Source organism: Euprymna scolopes, chromosome 8 (assembly GCF_053919585.1).
Source record: "Euprymna scolopes isolate OS-2025 chromosome 8, ASM5391958v1, whole genome shotgun sequence".
Taxonomy (NCBI): domain Eukaryota; kingdom Metazoa; phylum Mollusca; class Cephalopoda; order Sepiida; family Sepiolidae; genus Euprymna; species Euprymna scolopes.
The window spans coordinates 142,831,950-142,847,877 of record NC_136489.1 but is presented as its reverse complement, the minus strand read 5'-3'; the positions used below and the strand labels follow the sequence as shown (position 1 = coordinate 142,847,877).

At 27.4% G+C, this 15,928-nt stretch overlaps 1 protein-coding gene across 8 annotated transcripts in view; it reads left to right on the top strand.

Annotated features, from left to right (window-relative positions):
• The window catches only part of LOC145283807 (neuropeptide F receptor-like), a 489,066-nt gene extending 480,765 nt beyond the window's left edge, over positions 1–8,301 (top strand). For all 8 annotated transcript variants that reach the window (XM_080132888.1, XM_080132891.1, XM_080132886.1 and 5 more), the window contains one exon: positions 3,979–8,301. In XM_080132888.1, the coding sequence (XP_079989014.1) occupies positions 4,046–5,302 (1,257 nt within the window). In that variant the 5' untranslated portion in view covers positions 3,979–4,045 and the 3' untranslated portion in view covers positions 5,303–8,301. The remainder of the gene's footprint in view (positions 1–3,978) is intronic.
• Positions 8,302–15,928: the final 7,627 nt, after the last annotated feature.

Here is a 15,928-nt window from a genome sequence, read left to right as displayed (position 1 = left end):
AGTAAAAAAAAATAAGTATGACTAAAGCATCATAATCAATATTTGATAATTATTAATAAAAAAATAAGTTTACTAAAGCATTATGATCAATATTTGATCATTATTAAGTAAAAAAAAATAAGTATGACTAAAGCATCATAATCAATACTTGATCATTATTAAGTAAAAAAAAATAAGTTTACTAAAGCATCATAATCAATATTTGATCATTACTAAGTAAAAAAAATAAGTTCACTAAAGCATCATAATCAATATTTGATCATATTAAGTAAAAAAAAAACAGGTATGACTATAGTTTCTACAAATAAAAACATCAGTTTTGTAAAATCTTTGCACAACATTGATATACAAGATATTGAGGGCAGCATTTGTATGCTATTAATATGACAATAAACGATCACCAGTAGTATTACAATATATAGTTCATCTCACAAGAAAGAATATACAATAAGCCAAGTGTTTATTCATTGGATTATAAATATTTTGTATTAACATTTACCCGATACCACGATTAAGTGGGTGTTTATTTTCCTGTTATTAAACAAAAGTTAGGGTAAGCTTTAATATTTCAGTTTCTGACATGCAGAATCATGACATGAAACAAGAGCAAATATATTTTTCAAAATCTGTCCAAAGAGAAGCAGTAGTAAATGTTTTCTAAATGATCTTAAAATGCGTTTCAAATAATACGTTGATGAGCATCTGTGCATTTAGAATGAATAAATGAACTGCCCGTTTTATTTTTGTTTGTTTTTTGTCCCTAATGGATATATTTTTTTTCGATTTAACTATTATTATCATTACGTATTATTGTATCCCGAATATTTTTCGGTTTGAACTCCACTTGCACGTTTATTAGACAGTGCATAAAGAGTACGTGGATAAAAAGCTCTCTAAAACAAACATTCAAAGTAAACTATTCGATTTCAAATGTTTATATATTTTTTCATTAAACTTTCTTAAAGTTTTTAATATTTTTATTACAAATGAAAAAAAAAACATTATTTAAAGAGATTACCGATAGAAAACTTTTAATAACAGCACTTACATTACACTAGCACTGTTATTCGGTGTTGTCCGTATATTATATAAAAGTAATTCCGATAATTCGCAAATAAATAAAAAAAATTGTTAACAGTCGGCTGCAGATGCATGTAAACTCTTTTGCAAGTTAATGTATTTTACTGTTGATTGATTTCACTAGTATTCTATTTAAAATAGCAACAAAAATGTAAGTATCTACGATTAAAACGGCTGAAATAATGCTGAGTTGTTGAAATAATTGTATTACATTATCTTATTTATTTTTAAGTATTTAAGTTTTCGCTCATGTAAAGTGTTCGGTTCATTAATTCCATACTTTATCCGACGCCGACGAGGCTAAATTCGTATATACGTTATTAGCAAGAGTTTAATATTAGCCTCAGACATACACGCACACAGACACACAGACACACAGACACACACACACATATATGTACACACACACACACATATATATATATGTACAGACACACACATATATATGGGGGTGTATATATATATATATATGTGTATATGTATATATATATATATATATATATATATCCTTGAAATATTAGCGTCTCTAGTTATGAAATTTTGTATTTGTTGAACAAAAAATCATAGTTACATATATAAACATGTATATATATATATATATATATATATATATTAAGTAATGTGATTGATAATTTAAAATTTAAAAATCAAATTATAATTAAATTAAAAATCCGTTTCATAAGAAGGAACAATCACAAAATCAATTTTGATTTTGTTATTATTCCTTCTTATGAAACGGATTTTTAATTTAATTATAATTGTATTTTTAAATTTTAAATTATCAATCACATTACTTAATATTGAATTAGCTCTAGGACATTTAACTATCGAGCTTATTATATATCTAAATTACAACGAGCACTTTCTATTTCCTGTATTTTAATTAAACTAGTAATTTCACTGTTACATTAAGATACACTCAGCTCTTTAGACTATTGTTCTAATCTCCTTTATATATATATATATATATATATATATATATATATATATATATATATATATATATATATATATATATATATATACACTTGTGCCCGATATTATTCATACCCCTCGGATCTTTGAGATTTCTATAAGAATATTGCTCAAACCAGAAGGTAGACAATATTAAAGGGATTTCAAACAATAAATCAAGCATAAGTATTTAATTTAAACTCAACAAATAAATAAGTTATGCAAGTTTGAAACATTATACAAAGAAAAACAACAATAATGGCACTAGTTCAAAATTATTCATACCTCTCTTACTAATAGTCAATAGCATGCCCTTTATTCTTAATAACTGCCTGTAACCGTTTTGGATATTTATCAACAAAGTTTTTACAAGCATCAACACTGATTTTTGACCATTCTTCAATGCAGTAGTTCTCCAAATCCCTCAAATTTCTAGGTTTCCGCTTTTTAACCTCAGTTTTCAATATGTGCCAGAGGTTTTCGATAGGGTTCAGGTCGGGACTCTGGCTAGGCCATTCCAAAACATTAATTTGATTATCCTCAAACTATTTCTTGACTATTTTGGCAGTATGTTTTGGATCATTATCCTGTTGAAGGACCCAGTTTGGTCCAAAATGGAGCTTCTCCGCATCCTGTCTAATGTTTTTCTGGAGTATCTCCAAATATTGCTGCTTCTTCATGGTTCCATCTATCTTGACCAAACTACCTGGACCACTAGCCGAAAAGGAGCCCCAAAACATTAGGCTACCACCACCATGTTTCACCGTGGGTATGGTGTTCTTTGGGTTGTAAGCTTCTCCTTTCTTCCTCCAAACGTAAGAAGAATCCATATGGCCAAATAATTTAATTTTTGTTTCGTCAGTCCACAAAATACTTGAGAAAACGGACTCTGGAGAATTCACATGGGTCCTAGCAAACTTTAGACGTGCAGCAAGGTGTTTTCCGGTGTGCAATGGAGTCCTTCTTGGTCTCCTTCCTTTCAGACCATTTTCATGCAGAGTCCTTTGCAATGTTTGCCTTGATATTTTTATGCCAGAAGACTCCAGATTTTCTAAAATATCCTTAGTAGTGATGGTTGGATTTGCATTAACACTTCTTACAATATTCCTGGTGGCTCTAGCAGACAGTTTCCTTTTCCTTCCTCTACCTATCAAGTTGTTTGTTGCGTGGTGGCTCTGGAATTTTTTGATGATGCTCTGTACTGTTGCTGTAGGGACCTCAAATTTCTTGGAAATTGACTTGTAAACTAAACCATCCTTATGTGAATTCACAATTTTAGTCCTAAAATCATTACTAAGCTCTTTTTTCTTCCCCATTTTAATAATTTGTATTCTTTTATTGGTTTTCAGTTGATATCATTTTAATTTCTGAAAAATGCAAAAAACGAAATGAAATTAATCAAAGGTTGTATAAAAGCATTCAAAATAAGAATCAAACAGGAAACAAACAGTCAGAAACTCGATTAATACTGAAAAAATAAGGGGGTATGATTATTTTTGAACATTGCAGATTTTATAAATAGCTGTATATTTCTTTTATTACAAGTATCCCGAGATTTTAAAATGGCGAAAATGATCAGAAGAGGTTTATAAAGAATATGTATCAATATGGACGTAAACAATAAATTCTTACAAAGTTACACCTAATAAACTCAATTTTCAAGGGGGGGGTATGAATAATATCGGGCACAAGTGTATATATATATATGCGTAAATATTTATTTATATTTTTGTATAAACATTTATTTAGATTTATATTGATATTTTAATATTTGTTTGTTTTGTCTTTTAATTGCATGAACACTCAAGTATAGGATGGTGCCCGTGATTACTGTCATCGATTTTGTTGTATTTTGTAATATTATACTCATGAATTATTTTTTGTAAATAATGTCCTTTTTTAAATTCCCAAACCAACTGACTTTTTTCTTTTATATATTTTCAGGGATATAATAAAGTGAATTATAAGTCAGGAGCGAAAATGATGAACGTTTGATCGAGTTCTGCAAACGATGACGTCACCGACGCCGAGCCATGACGAGACGCTGTTCAATCGATCCGTAAACAGATCGATCCACTTCAGCATCAACGATGCGGCAACCATCGTCGAGCAGGAAGCGGAGTCGAAATGGTTCTCGCCAACGGCTGAGATCATTCTGGTTTTCTGTTATTCAATTCTGATATGTTTCGGGTCGATAGGTAACGCCCTGGTTTGCTACATTGTAGTGCGAAGCCCCGGAATGCGTACTGCGCGGAACATGTTCATCTTGAATCTGGCTATATCGGACTTGAGCCTTTGTTTATTCACCCAGTCGCTAAATTTGTATCGGACACTTAACAACCAATGGAAACTCGGCGCTTTTATGTGTAAATTTAGCTCGTTGTTTCAAGGGATCAATATTTTCGTGTCCACCAGCAGCATTATGGCCATTGCCCTTTATCGCTTCCAGGTGATCGTGCACCCAACGATATCTGGCGTGCAGTGGCGAATGAAAATTACCATAGCACTTGTGACGATCTGGGCGGTGTCATTTCTGTTAGCCAGTCCGTTGCTAGTGTTCACCGTCCATGAAGCGTCTCAACCTATCGAGTTTGTCGATGTTTATCTTCACCATTGCATCGAGGAAGTATCACTTAAATCGGAAAAGATAGCGTATTCGATCGCTTCCCTCATTTTTCAGTATCTCGGACCGGTTATTATCGTTATACTCGCACACACAAAAATCTCCAACAAACTCAACTATCGTATTGTAAACCGAAGCCAAATGACATCGGGACTACAAAATTCATACAGTTATAAATCTCAGGAGCGTAAAGCAAAACGGAAGAGGAAAACGAAGATTCTCTTGACAACCATTGCCGTTGTCTTCGCATTGAGTTGGTTACCGCTTAATGTCTTTAACATAGTCATCGAGTTCAAAGGATCGGCCTTTTTACACAAAAAGATTGACGTCAATTTGACGTTTGCAATTTGCCATCTTCTTGTGCTCAGTTCGGCTTGCACAAACCCGGTTTTGTACGGTTGGCTAAACGAAAACTTCCGACGCGAGTTTTTCAATATCCTCTCTTGTTGTATTTGTACGTCAAATTTTCAGGAAAGGCTGCGTTCATTCCGTGCCACTTCACGGGCTGATGACGATCACGAGATTGCCGTTTATCAGGATTCAGCTTATCCTGTCGGTGAATCTTCTCGTAGAGAAGAATATCAAAAGTCATCCCCAGTTGTTTCTGAACCTCAGCAAAACTGTCGGGGTTCAGCTTCTGTGTGAAAATTTAGTAATTTCTTCAATTATCGTTAATCTTTACCTATATATATATATATATATATATATATATATATATATATATATATATATATATATATATATAATTCTTACATTATATATATACTTTATTTCATTTGATCTTTGGATATCTTAAGCTAGTTATTTTCCTATATTTTAAACATTAAACAATGAAAACATCTAACTACAGCACGACTGTTAAATGAAAAATAAACCTTTAAAATGTTAAATGTAATGTAAGTAAAAAATATTCTACTTTTTCTAATAATCGAGTGAATTGTAACAGTAACAACAACAATAACAACAACAGTAACAACAACAATAACAACAACAATAACAACAACAATAACAACAACAATAACAATAAAACGCGAAAATGAAAAATATCTCAAATATTTTACTTTTCTGTTTGCTTCTCCATTCCATTTGTTTTGTTCCATGAGCATGGAATTATGAAAGTCTATATTTTTTTCCGACAAATATTTTTTGGTTTCAAATTATAAATCAAATATACGTTTGGGATCATTTAACTTGTTTCTATTCAAAATTAACTACTTTCGCTAACTGTGCTCGGATGTTCTTAGATTGTATAGTCGAGCAGTCGATACCACAAAAACTGCATACAACACACACACACACACACACACACACACACACACACACACACATAGAAGATCGTTAATAAATGAGAAGTTATATCGTCGATTGTACTATATTCAAAGATTTTGAAAACTATTTTTTTATCTGACAATATCGATTCAGAAAATAATCCACAAATTATGCTCACAGTTTGAGAGAGCGATTATGAATATTTCTTAACGAAAATATCGTCATAAAAATGGCCATTTTCTCCGCATCGTTACATGGTCTTAGGAGGATTTTTTTCTGTTTTTGTATTGTTTGTTCGTTTTGAAAATGTGGGTAGCCATTTTGTTTTATCTCATTTTTTAAGAAAGTATCGAGAATGCGGTAGAACATTTTTTTGTTTAGATATATATTTTACTTTTATGACTATGTTACGCCCAATTCGTGTATGTTTTTAGAGTCGCTTATAACAATTTGTCAATTTATCGCAAGATTCTGTAGAGTGAGATTAGGTTCGCTTTCGAGTTTCGCTAAAACTCTCCGTCTAACCTCAGCAGTTTTTATTGACACTAGCGCTTGAGCGAAAATGAGACATTTAAAACCACTTCCTGATAATTCTGCTAGCCTAAATTCGTTACAATACTTGTTTCGGATTGACGCGAACGCTAAATAATTTTCGTCGTCTCGCTTATCCAAATTAATAATTTGCTACTTTTTGTGGAAACTGACGATGAAATGTGAGATATATTTGCTACGTTATATCGTTAAGATTTTCCATTTGATAGTCGCTCTCTACTTGTTATGAGTCACTTCTTTCTTGCTTTCATTTGGAACATATATTTCTCTCCTCACAGAAATTCCTCTTGATTTTCGTACCGATGAGCATCTTTGGGATTGCAGTACTCTCCATGTTTTTTTCCACTCGTGATCTGAGTACCATGCCTCCTGAAAATTCTCATATTCTCATATTTTGCAGTTTCTATGTTTTCAAACAATGTCGGTGCAGTTTCTATGATTGTACTCCAATCGTCTTAGTTCCTTTCACTTTGTCCTTATCTGACCCATCTACGTTTCCAGTTTCAACTTACATACATCACAAATTTTTCTTAATATTTTGGTTGCTTTAATCAACTCTTCCCTTGATTACAATTCCTCGTGATATTTTTTACAGCTTTTTAGAGCTGTAAAAAAAATTATATAAAGTTTCAAACATGGAAATTTATTGCAACATTTCTCTATATTTACAATTTGCCATTAATTTTATTTAGTTATAAATAAAAAGTCTTCAATTTTTATTAATTTATTTTAGAATTCATGCGTTATAAATCATAATTCATTACTTACAAGTATTAATACTAATAATAATTAGAACAAATAAATTCACCATTCAGCAAATAATTAAATTATGCTAGTCAGAATCAACCTAAGACTATTAATATTTTCTTGTTATTTTTGTATATTGTTGGCGTATATGTTGTTGTTACTGAAGTCCAAAATAAAATTAAAACGAAAATGAAACAATCACTCAAAATAAAAAACGGTTCTCCTGTTTAAACAGTATAAATAATTATATTCTTTTGTGGAATTTTGTTGTCATTCTGTACAAAAGCCGTAGAATTTTACTAAATTTGGTTTAATATTTTATGAGGTAATCATTGTAAGTTTTTGAACATAATTTTATGAATATATTTATTCACTTCTTTTGAACATATTTTTGTTTTGAACATAATTTTATGAATATATTTATTCACTTCTTTTGAACATATTTTTGTTTTGAACATAATTTTATGAATATATTTATTCACTTCTTTTGAACATATTTTTGTTTTGAACATAATTTTATGAATATATTTATTCACTTCTTCCGATGTTGGTTACCATTATATGACCAGTTTGAATAGTTATTTGAATAACAATTTTCTCCAATACGATTTCCTTTTTTTTTTCAACTTTAATGATATTCAGATTGTTCAATACGATTGCCCCTGAATCCTTCCCAAAATCTCAGTCGTAAAATCATACGAGACGCTGAGAACACTATTTTCTGAGAATCAAATATAATGAAGCGTTTTCCTGTTGCCTTCTTCGCTTTGCACCATCCTGGGACTTCTAATCTTATGACAAAGGTTGAAAGTGTGCTTTCCCAACAGCAACAACATCCACGCACTCTTTGCTCCTGACCGCCCAGAATCCGTTATTCTTATTTAATCATTTTCCTCCAATTGACATTTTCCTCCAATTGACAGAGAAAATTGTGATGATTGAAGCCATGATCGGTTTGGAGTCTAGTTATCTCTAAATATGGCAAATTCTTTTCTTTCAATGGTTGCTAATCAAAATTAGAAGAAATCTAATGCTATTTTTTGAATACAAGTTATTAAAGAACATTGCCAATGATGTATTTGACTTTTAATAGTTTGTTTATTTAAAGTATTACTACAATGTGATAATAATAGCAGTGATAACAATAATAATAATAATTATAATAATAATAATAAAAATAAAATAATAAAAATGATAATAATAATAATAATAACAATACTAATAATAATAAAAATAATAATAATAACAACAATAATAATAATAATAACAATAACAATAATAATAAGAATAATAATATCAATAACAATAATAATAAGAATAACAATAAGAATAAAAATAAAAAAATAATAATAATGACAATAATAATAACAATAATAATAATAATAATGATAATGATAATAATAATAATAATAATAATAATAATAATAATAATAATAATAATAATAATAATAATAATAATAATAAAGAGTTTCACTGGTAACAGAATATAGCATAATGCCAAGGAATATTATTTATTTCCTTCTAAATAAATATAAATATTGAAAATGAAAGTATGAAGAGAATGTTGTATATATATATATATATATATATATATATATATATATATATATATATATATACAGATAATAATAAGTAAATTGAGAATAAATAATGAAATCTAAAATAAAACTCACATCAAAATATAATATTAAAGTGTGTCAAATAGACAACGTTATTAAGAGAAACGGAATATTTGACAACTGATGTGTTTATGAGATTTTGTCTTGTATATTTTATGATGTTTATCCTCTTTTCTATTTATGTATTTATTATTTTTTGATGTTATTTTCATGTTAATCTTATGCATACACACATATACACGCGTACACGCACACACACACACATATATATATATATATCATATTATAGGTATTTTACATAAATCATATCACATGAAAGAAAAAATCTAAATGTTTTCTGAAAAACATCCAATTTCCTTTAAATTCTTAATAATTAGTTTTTCCAGAAAAACTGTTTAAATTATTGAAATGAAAGACCAAATTTGCATACCTTAATACAAAACTATCTCTACATACGTAAATATAAAACTATATAGACACACGTAAAAAATTACCATATTACATAAATACAAAAACATTTGCATGTAGTTAAACACCAAAACCATATCCGCATAAGTAAATATAAAACAATATGAACATGCATAAATTTAAAACCATACACACTTACATGATAAGAAAACAATATACACACATGTAAATATAAAACCATATCGACAAATGTAAATAAAAAATTATACACACATATATAAATAGAAAACCATAAACACATTGTAAATAGAAATCATACACACATATTAAAAAAGACTATGAAAATATAATATACACATATGTAAATAAAACCATACACACACAAATATAAAATCATATATACAAACGTAAATAGAAAAGATATACGTATCCGTAAATAAAAAACATATACACATATTAAATAGAGAATTATATACACACAATAACTTAAAAAATCAACCATACACAATTAATAGAAAATTATATACACATAAAAATCATATACACATAAATACAAACCTCATATGGACGTAATAAATAGTAATTATATACACATCCTAAATAGAAAATCGTATCAATAAAAAAATATATACACATCATGAATATAAAATAATTGTTAAATATAATAAATAGAACATATTACACTTAATAATTAAAAATCATACACGCATAATAAATAGAAAATCATATACACATAAAAATTCATATACACATGATAAATAGAAAATTATATGCCAATAATAAATATGAAATTATATAAGCATAAATATATAAATATAAAATTATATGCACACAATAAATAAAAAATCAGACACACAATCAATAGAAATTTATATACACATTATAAATAGAATGTCATATACACATATAAAATATAAAATCATGAAATATATAATAAATAAAAATCATATACACACAATAAATAGAACGTGATATACACATAATATATATACATAAATAAATAATAATAATAATAATAATAATAAATATAAAATCATATACATACCATGAATAGAAAAAATATTTCCATAATAAATAGAAAATCATATGTACACAATAGATAGAAAGTTATATACACTTAATAAACACAAAATCATATAGACACAATAAATAGAAAATCATATACTCATAATAAATAAAATCATATACTCATAATAAATAAAAATCATATACTCATAATAAATAAAAACCATATACTCATAATAAATAAAAATCATATACACATAATAAATAAAACCATATACTCATAATAAATAAAAATCATATACACATAATCAATAAAAATCATATACTCATAATAAATAAAAACCATATACTCATAATAAATAAAAATCATATACACATAATAAATAAAAATCATATACACATAATAAATAAAAACCATATACTCATAATAAATAAAAACCATATACTCATAATAAATAAAAACCATATACAGATAATAAATAAAAACCATATACACATAATAAATAAAAATCGTATACACACAATAAATAAAAATCATATACACATAATAAATAAAAATCATATGCACATAATAAATAAAAATCATATGCACATAATAAATAAAAATCATATACACATAATAAATAAAAATCATATGCTCATAATAAATAAAAATCATATACACATAATAAATAAAAATCATATACACATAATAAATAGAAAATCATATACACATAATAAATAAAAATCATATGCGCATAATAAATAAAAATCATATACACATAATAAATAAAAATCATATACACATAATAAATAGAAAATCATATGCTCATAATATATAAAAATCATATGCACATAATAAATAAAAATCATATGCACATAATAAATATAAATCATATGCACATAATAAATAAAAATCATATACACATAATAAATAAAAATCATATACACATAATAAATAAAAATCATATACACATAATAAATAAAAATCATATACACATAATAAATAAAAACTATATACACATAATAAATAAAAACCATATACACATAATAAATAAAAACCATATACACATAATAAATAAAAATCATATGTACATAATAAATATAAATCATATACACGTAATAAATAAAAATCATATACACATAATAAATAAAAACCATATACACATAATAAATAAAAATCATATGCACATAATAAATAAAAATCATATGTACATAATAAATATAAATAATATACACGTAATAAATAAAAATCATATACTCATAATAAATAAAAATCATATGCACATAATAAAAAATCATATACACATAATAAATAAAAATTATATACACATAATAAATAAAAATCATATACACATAATAAATAAAAATCATATACACATAATAAATATAAATCATATACACATAATAAATATAAATCATATACACATAATAAATAAAAAAAAATCATACACACATAATAAATAAAATACTATACCCACATGATAAATAGAAAATAATATACACATTTTAAATAGAAAATCATAAACACATAATAAATAGAAAGATATATACGCATACTTAAGGAGAAAATCATGTGAATGAATGAATAGAAAACTATAGGCGCACACATAAATACTAAATCCTCACAATATATGCAACTAAAACTTATGCACTTACGTAAAAAGCAATATTTTAAACATATGAATACAGGTTTGTGTAAGAAAATATATTAATAAACATATGTCTTCGTCGATATAATCAAGATAGATCACTTTACAACATTTTATTTACAATTAATATAGAATATTGTTTTGCAATATCACATAAGTTAAATGCTGTTAAAACGCAAATATTAAGTTATTTCTTGATGTAATATATGTACATTTGTAATCAAATGTGTTAATTAAGGTAATTTACAGAAAGTATTAGATGAATATCTCAGCAAATGAAACATGTAAAAATAAACACATCTAATTGGAATGTGTTGTCGATTTAAAATTGATGCCGATAAGTCTATATTAAAGTTTAGCAAAATTTATAAATATATGATGAAGTGAACAGGAGAGTAGTTTCACTTTTTTTTTACGTTTTCTTTATTCTTAGTTTGCATTTTTACGATTTTTTGCCAATTTTCTCCGTGTTTTTGTTTTCATTTAACTTTTATCTTTATTTATTATTCGTTTAATTAGTTTGTTTATATTTTGTGTTTAGCCGTTAGGAATTGGCCTTCTTAGTATTATTACTTGATTTTATCGATACATTTATTTCAATTCATATTCTTTCAATTTTTGTTTCAATTATATTATATATTTTATTATTGTTTTATACTGGATCAATTTTTTTTTTATTGTTTTCTACTGGATCAATTTTTTTATTGTTTTATACTGGATCAATTTTTCTGTATTAATCAATTTGTATGTTCTTATTTTAATAATTTGCATAGATTAGATAGATTAAAATCAATAATAGTGAAACTCTAAAGAATGATGTTTTTTATTTAAGGCAAAAGTTATCAATGTTTTGGTTTAAGTCGGCATCATTTTGTTTTAATATTCTATAAATTAACAAAGAAGAAAAAGGCTACCGATCCCTGAAAACAATGACAACTATTTGCGACACAGAAAAAAAGCAAAACATACACCGGAAATACTGTTATGTGCCAAAATAATCGAGAAATAAATGTTTTCCCTAACTGTATTATAAGGATATTTCAAATAGTTAAAATAATCTCAATTGTTAATAAATATCGCTTAGCATGCGAAAACTATTTTGGAAGTATATTACCAATAGTTTAAAAAATCTCAAAACTGTTTTCTTTGTAAATATTGCTATGCATGCGAAAACTATTTTAAAATACATGTTTAATGAAAATTTGATGATCTAGTTCATTTTAGTTGTCAGTTTTCATGAGAAAATGTTATTTGATTAAGCACTAAAATTAAAACAAAATCCATCAATGGTGTAAAAAATAAACACAATTTTTCTCTCTACACGAGAATATGAATCTCCCACAAAACACAATGCCAATATTTTTTTAATCTTTTTAAAACTCGGTGAATCAACTTGTTATTTACTGTTTCGGACTAAAAGAATTCTACTGGAAGTACAATCCGAAGAAAGTTATTTTTCGATAACGAAAAATCGCAAGAAATTGTGCCTGGAATGTTTGCTTAACAACAAAATGGAAATGAGGATGATTATTGCTTCGTTGTTTTTTTTTGTTTTTGTTTTTGTTTAGTTTTGTTTTGTTTTTTCAAAGTAAAACTAAGCAGCAGTTAACTGGAAATAATTGTCTTATTGCTTTTATAGTTGTAGAGATTCTATCGAATATTGTTTCTGAATTTTCAAGATGGAAATTTAAAATTGATATTATTTGGATTATTAGGATTACTGTTCTGATCTCGATTGCTATAACGTAAATATAACGTTTCGGTCGATGTTATATCCGACTTCCTTCTGTCGGACTCGCTAATTTTTCTGTCGAACTCGGGAATCTATATAGAGTTTCAACCGGAATTCATTCATTAATCCATAACCGTAGCATGATTTCGTATTGTCAGCCATGATTGAGTTAAAGTTTTAAGGCATTTGTCCGAATTGAAGATTGAACCTCCAACCCCATAAGAGTGACAATTACTAATGAATTTTTACTTAGTTATGTTTTCTTTTACACCACGGGGCCTTGTAAATAATTCTAGTTGGAATTATGGACGCCTTTAACCTAAATATAACTTTAGATGTACAGTCTTACTATCATTATAGACCGTTACTAATTGCTACAGATCACACACACACACACACACACACACATATATATATATATATATATATATATATATATATAACAACAATACTAGAAATAACCCCATATAAAAACATACGCAACACACCGTGAAAGCGAGCGTTCGCCGGTAGTCGAATGGAAAATAGTAAGACAAGCAAACACGTGTAGAGACCTAGACGATCCATGTAGATTATGCCTTCATGAAAATTTTACTATCCTATACTTTAAAGACCTCCAACATCTATTAAAAAGTAGGAGAGAAATAGCGAACAAGTGTGTTCACAGGATAAAATTTACTCTAGGATAGAGATACAAAATAATTTTACAACTAACAAATAGAAAATAAACAAATAAAACAAAAAGTAAATAAATAAATATGCATATACATAAACTATCACACATATGTATATATATATATATATATATATATATATATATATATATATATATATATATATAAACTAACATATAAAAAGTCTTTAACCTAGATTTAAAAACAGGTCAAGACACTAGATATCTACGCTAAATAGCAAACACAAAGGAACGAGTCGACTGGTGGTCAATTGAGCCTTTGTCCTGTAAATGCCTGCTCATTGGCTGATTAGGAAGGGTTCGGTGGATACTAGAAAGCTTATTGGCTAACTAAAAACTCTTTAGAAGATGTGTATATAAAAACGCGAGACACCCACAAAATTCTCGCATAAGCTTGAAGAATCCTAGAGTGGATGAAACGCGGAATATTCAGTGTAGCTTAATCGCTATATATGTTTTATAACTTACTAACTAGCTCTACCTACGTATTGAGCACTGCTGAAGTAAATACTTAAAGTTTACGCATAAATTTATATTTTCGTATATTAATTTTATGTGCGTAAATTAAGTAGTTATACTTAGCTCCTGAAACAGTTGAGCACTCTCAAAGAATTTATTTCACCAAACTAAAAATAGATATGGAATGGGTTAATTTCGAAACATCGCTAAAAAACAACCCCACACCTAGCAAGCATAGCTATATTATTAAATTAATTCAAAAAACAGATGAACTAATACGCCGAATGCGATGGCGAGCAAATGTCTTTCTTAAAAATGAAAACGTAAACAAAAAAGAATCCTATGATTTTAAAACCCTAAAAAATGCGAAAGCAGTAGACCTTTTGATAAACTTTGAAAATGACTTTTTAAACGTAATTAACAACTTAGAATTCCACAATCAACCTAACAATTTCCAACGGAAACTACACAAAATCGTTAGAAACAAAAACAACTCTAATAAAATCTTTGTAAAAGCAGATAAAACTAGAAACTTTTATAAACTAGATAAACAAGAATATAACAAACTAATCACAGAAAACATTACAAAAAACTACAAAAAACTGGATACAAACGAATGCAACTACATCGATATAATAAATACTGAAAGTAAACAAATTACCGATAAATTAAAAATTATTAGCGGTAAAGTTGGCAAATTGGAACCTAGAGAGGCATACATTCTGCTCAAAGACCACAAATGTGACTTCAGTAATAATCCCCGCACCCGCCTGATAAACCCAACTAAACCAGAAATAGGTAGAATTAGCCAAGCAATACTGTCTAGAGTAAACAAACAAGTCAAACAAGACCTAGAATTAAACCAGTGGAGCAGTGGGTAAATACTGCCGAAGCAATCACTTGGTTTAAAAATATAGAAAACAAAAATTAATGTACGTTTATACAGTTCGACATCATAGACTTCTGTCTCTCGATATCCGAAGAACTTTTCAACGTTGCCCTAGTATTTTCCGAGGTATACACTGATATATCCTCGGAAGAAATCAACATCATTAAAAAATGTAGAAAATCAGTTCTAATAAATAACAATAACCAATGGATAAAAACTAAAATGACAAATTCGTTTGATTTAGCGATGGGTTACCTGGATTCTGT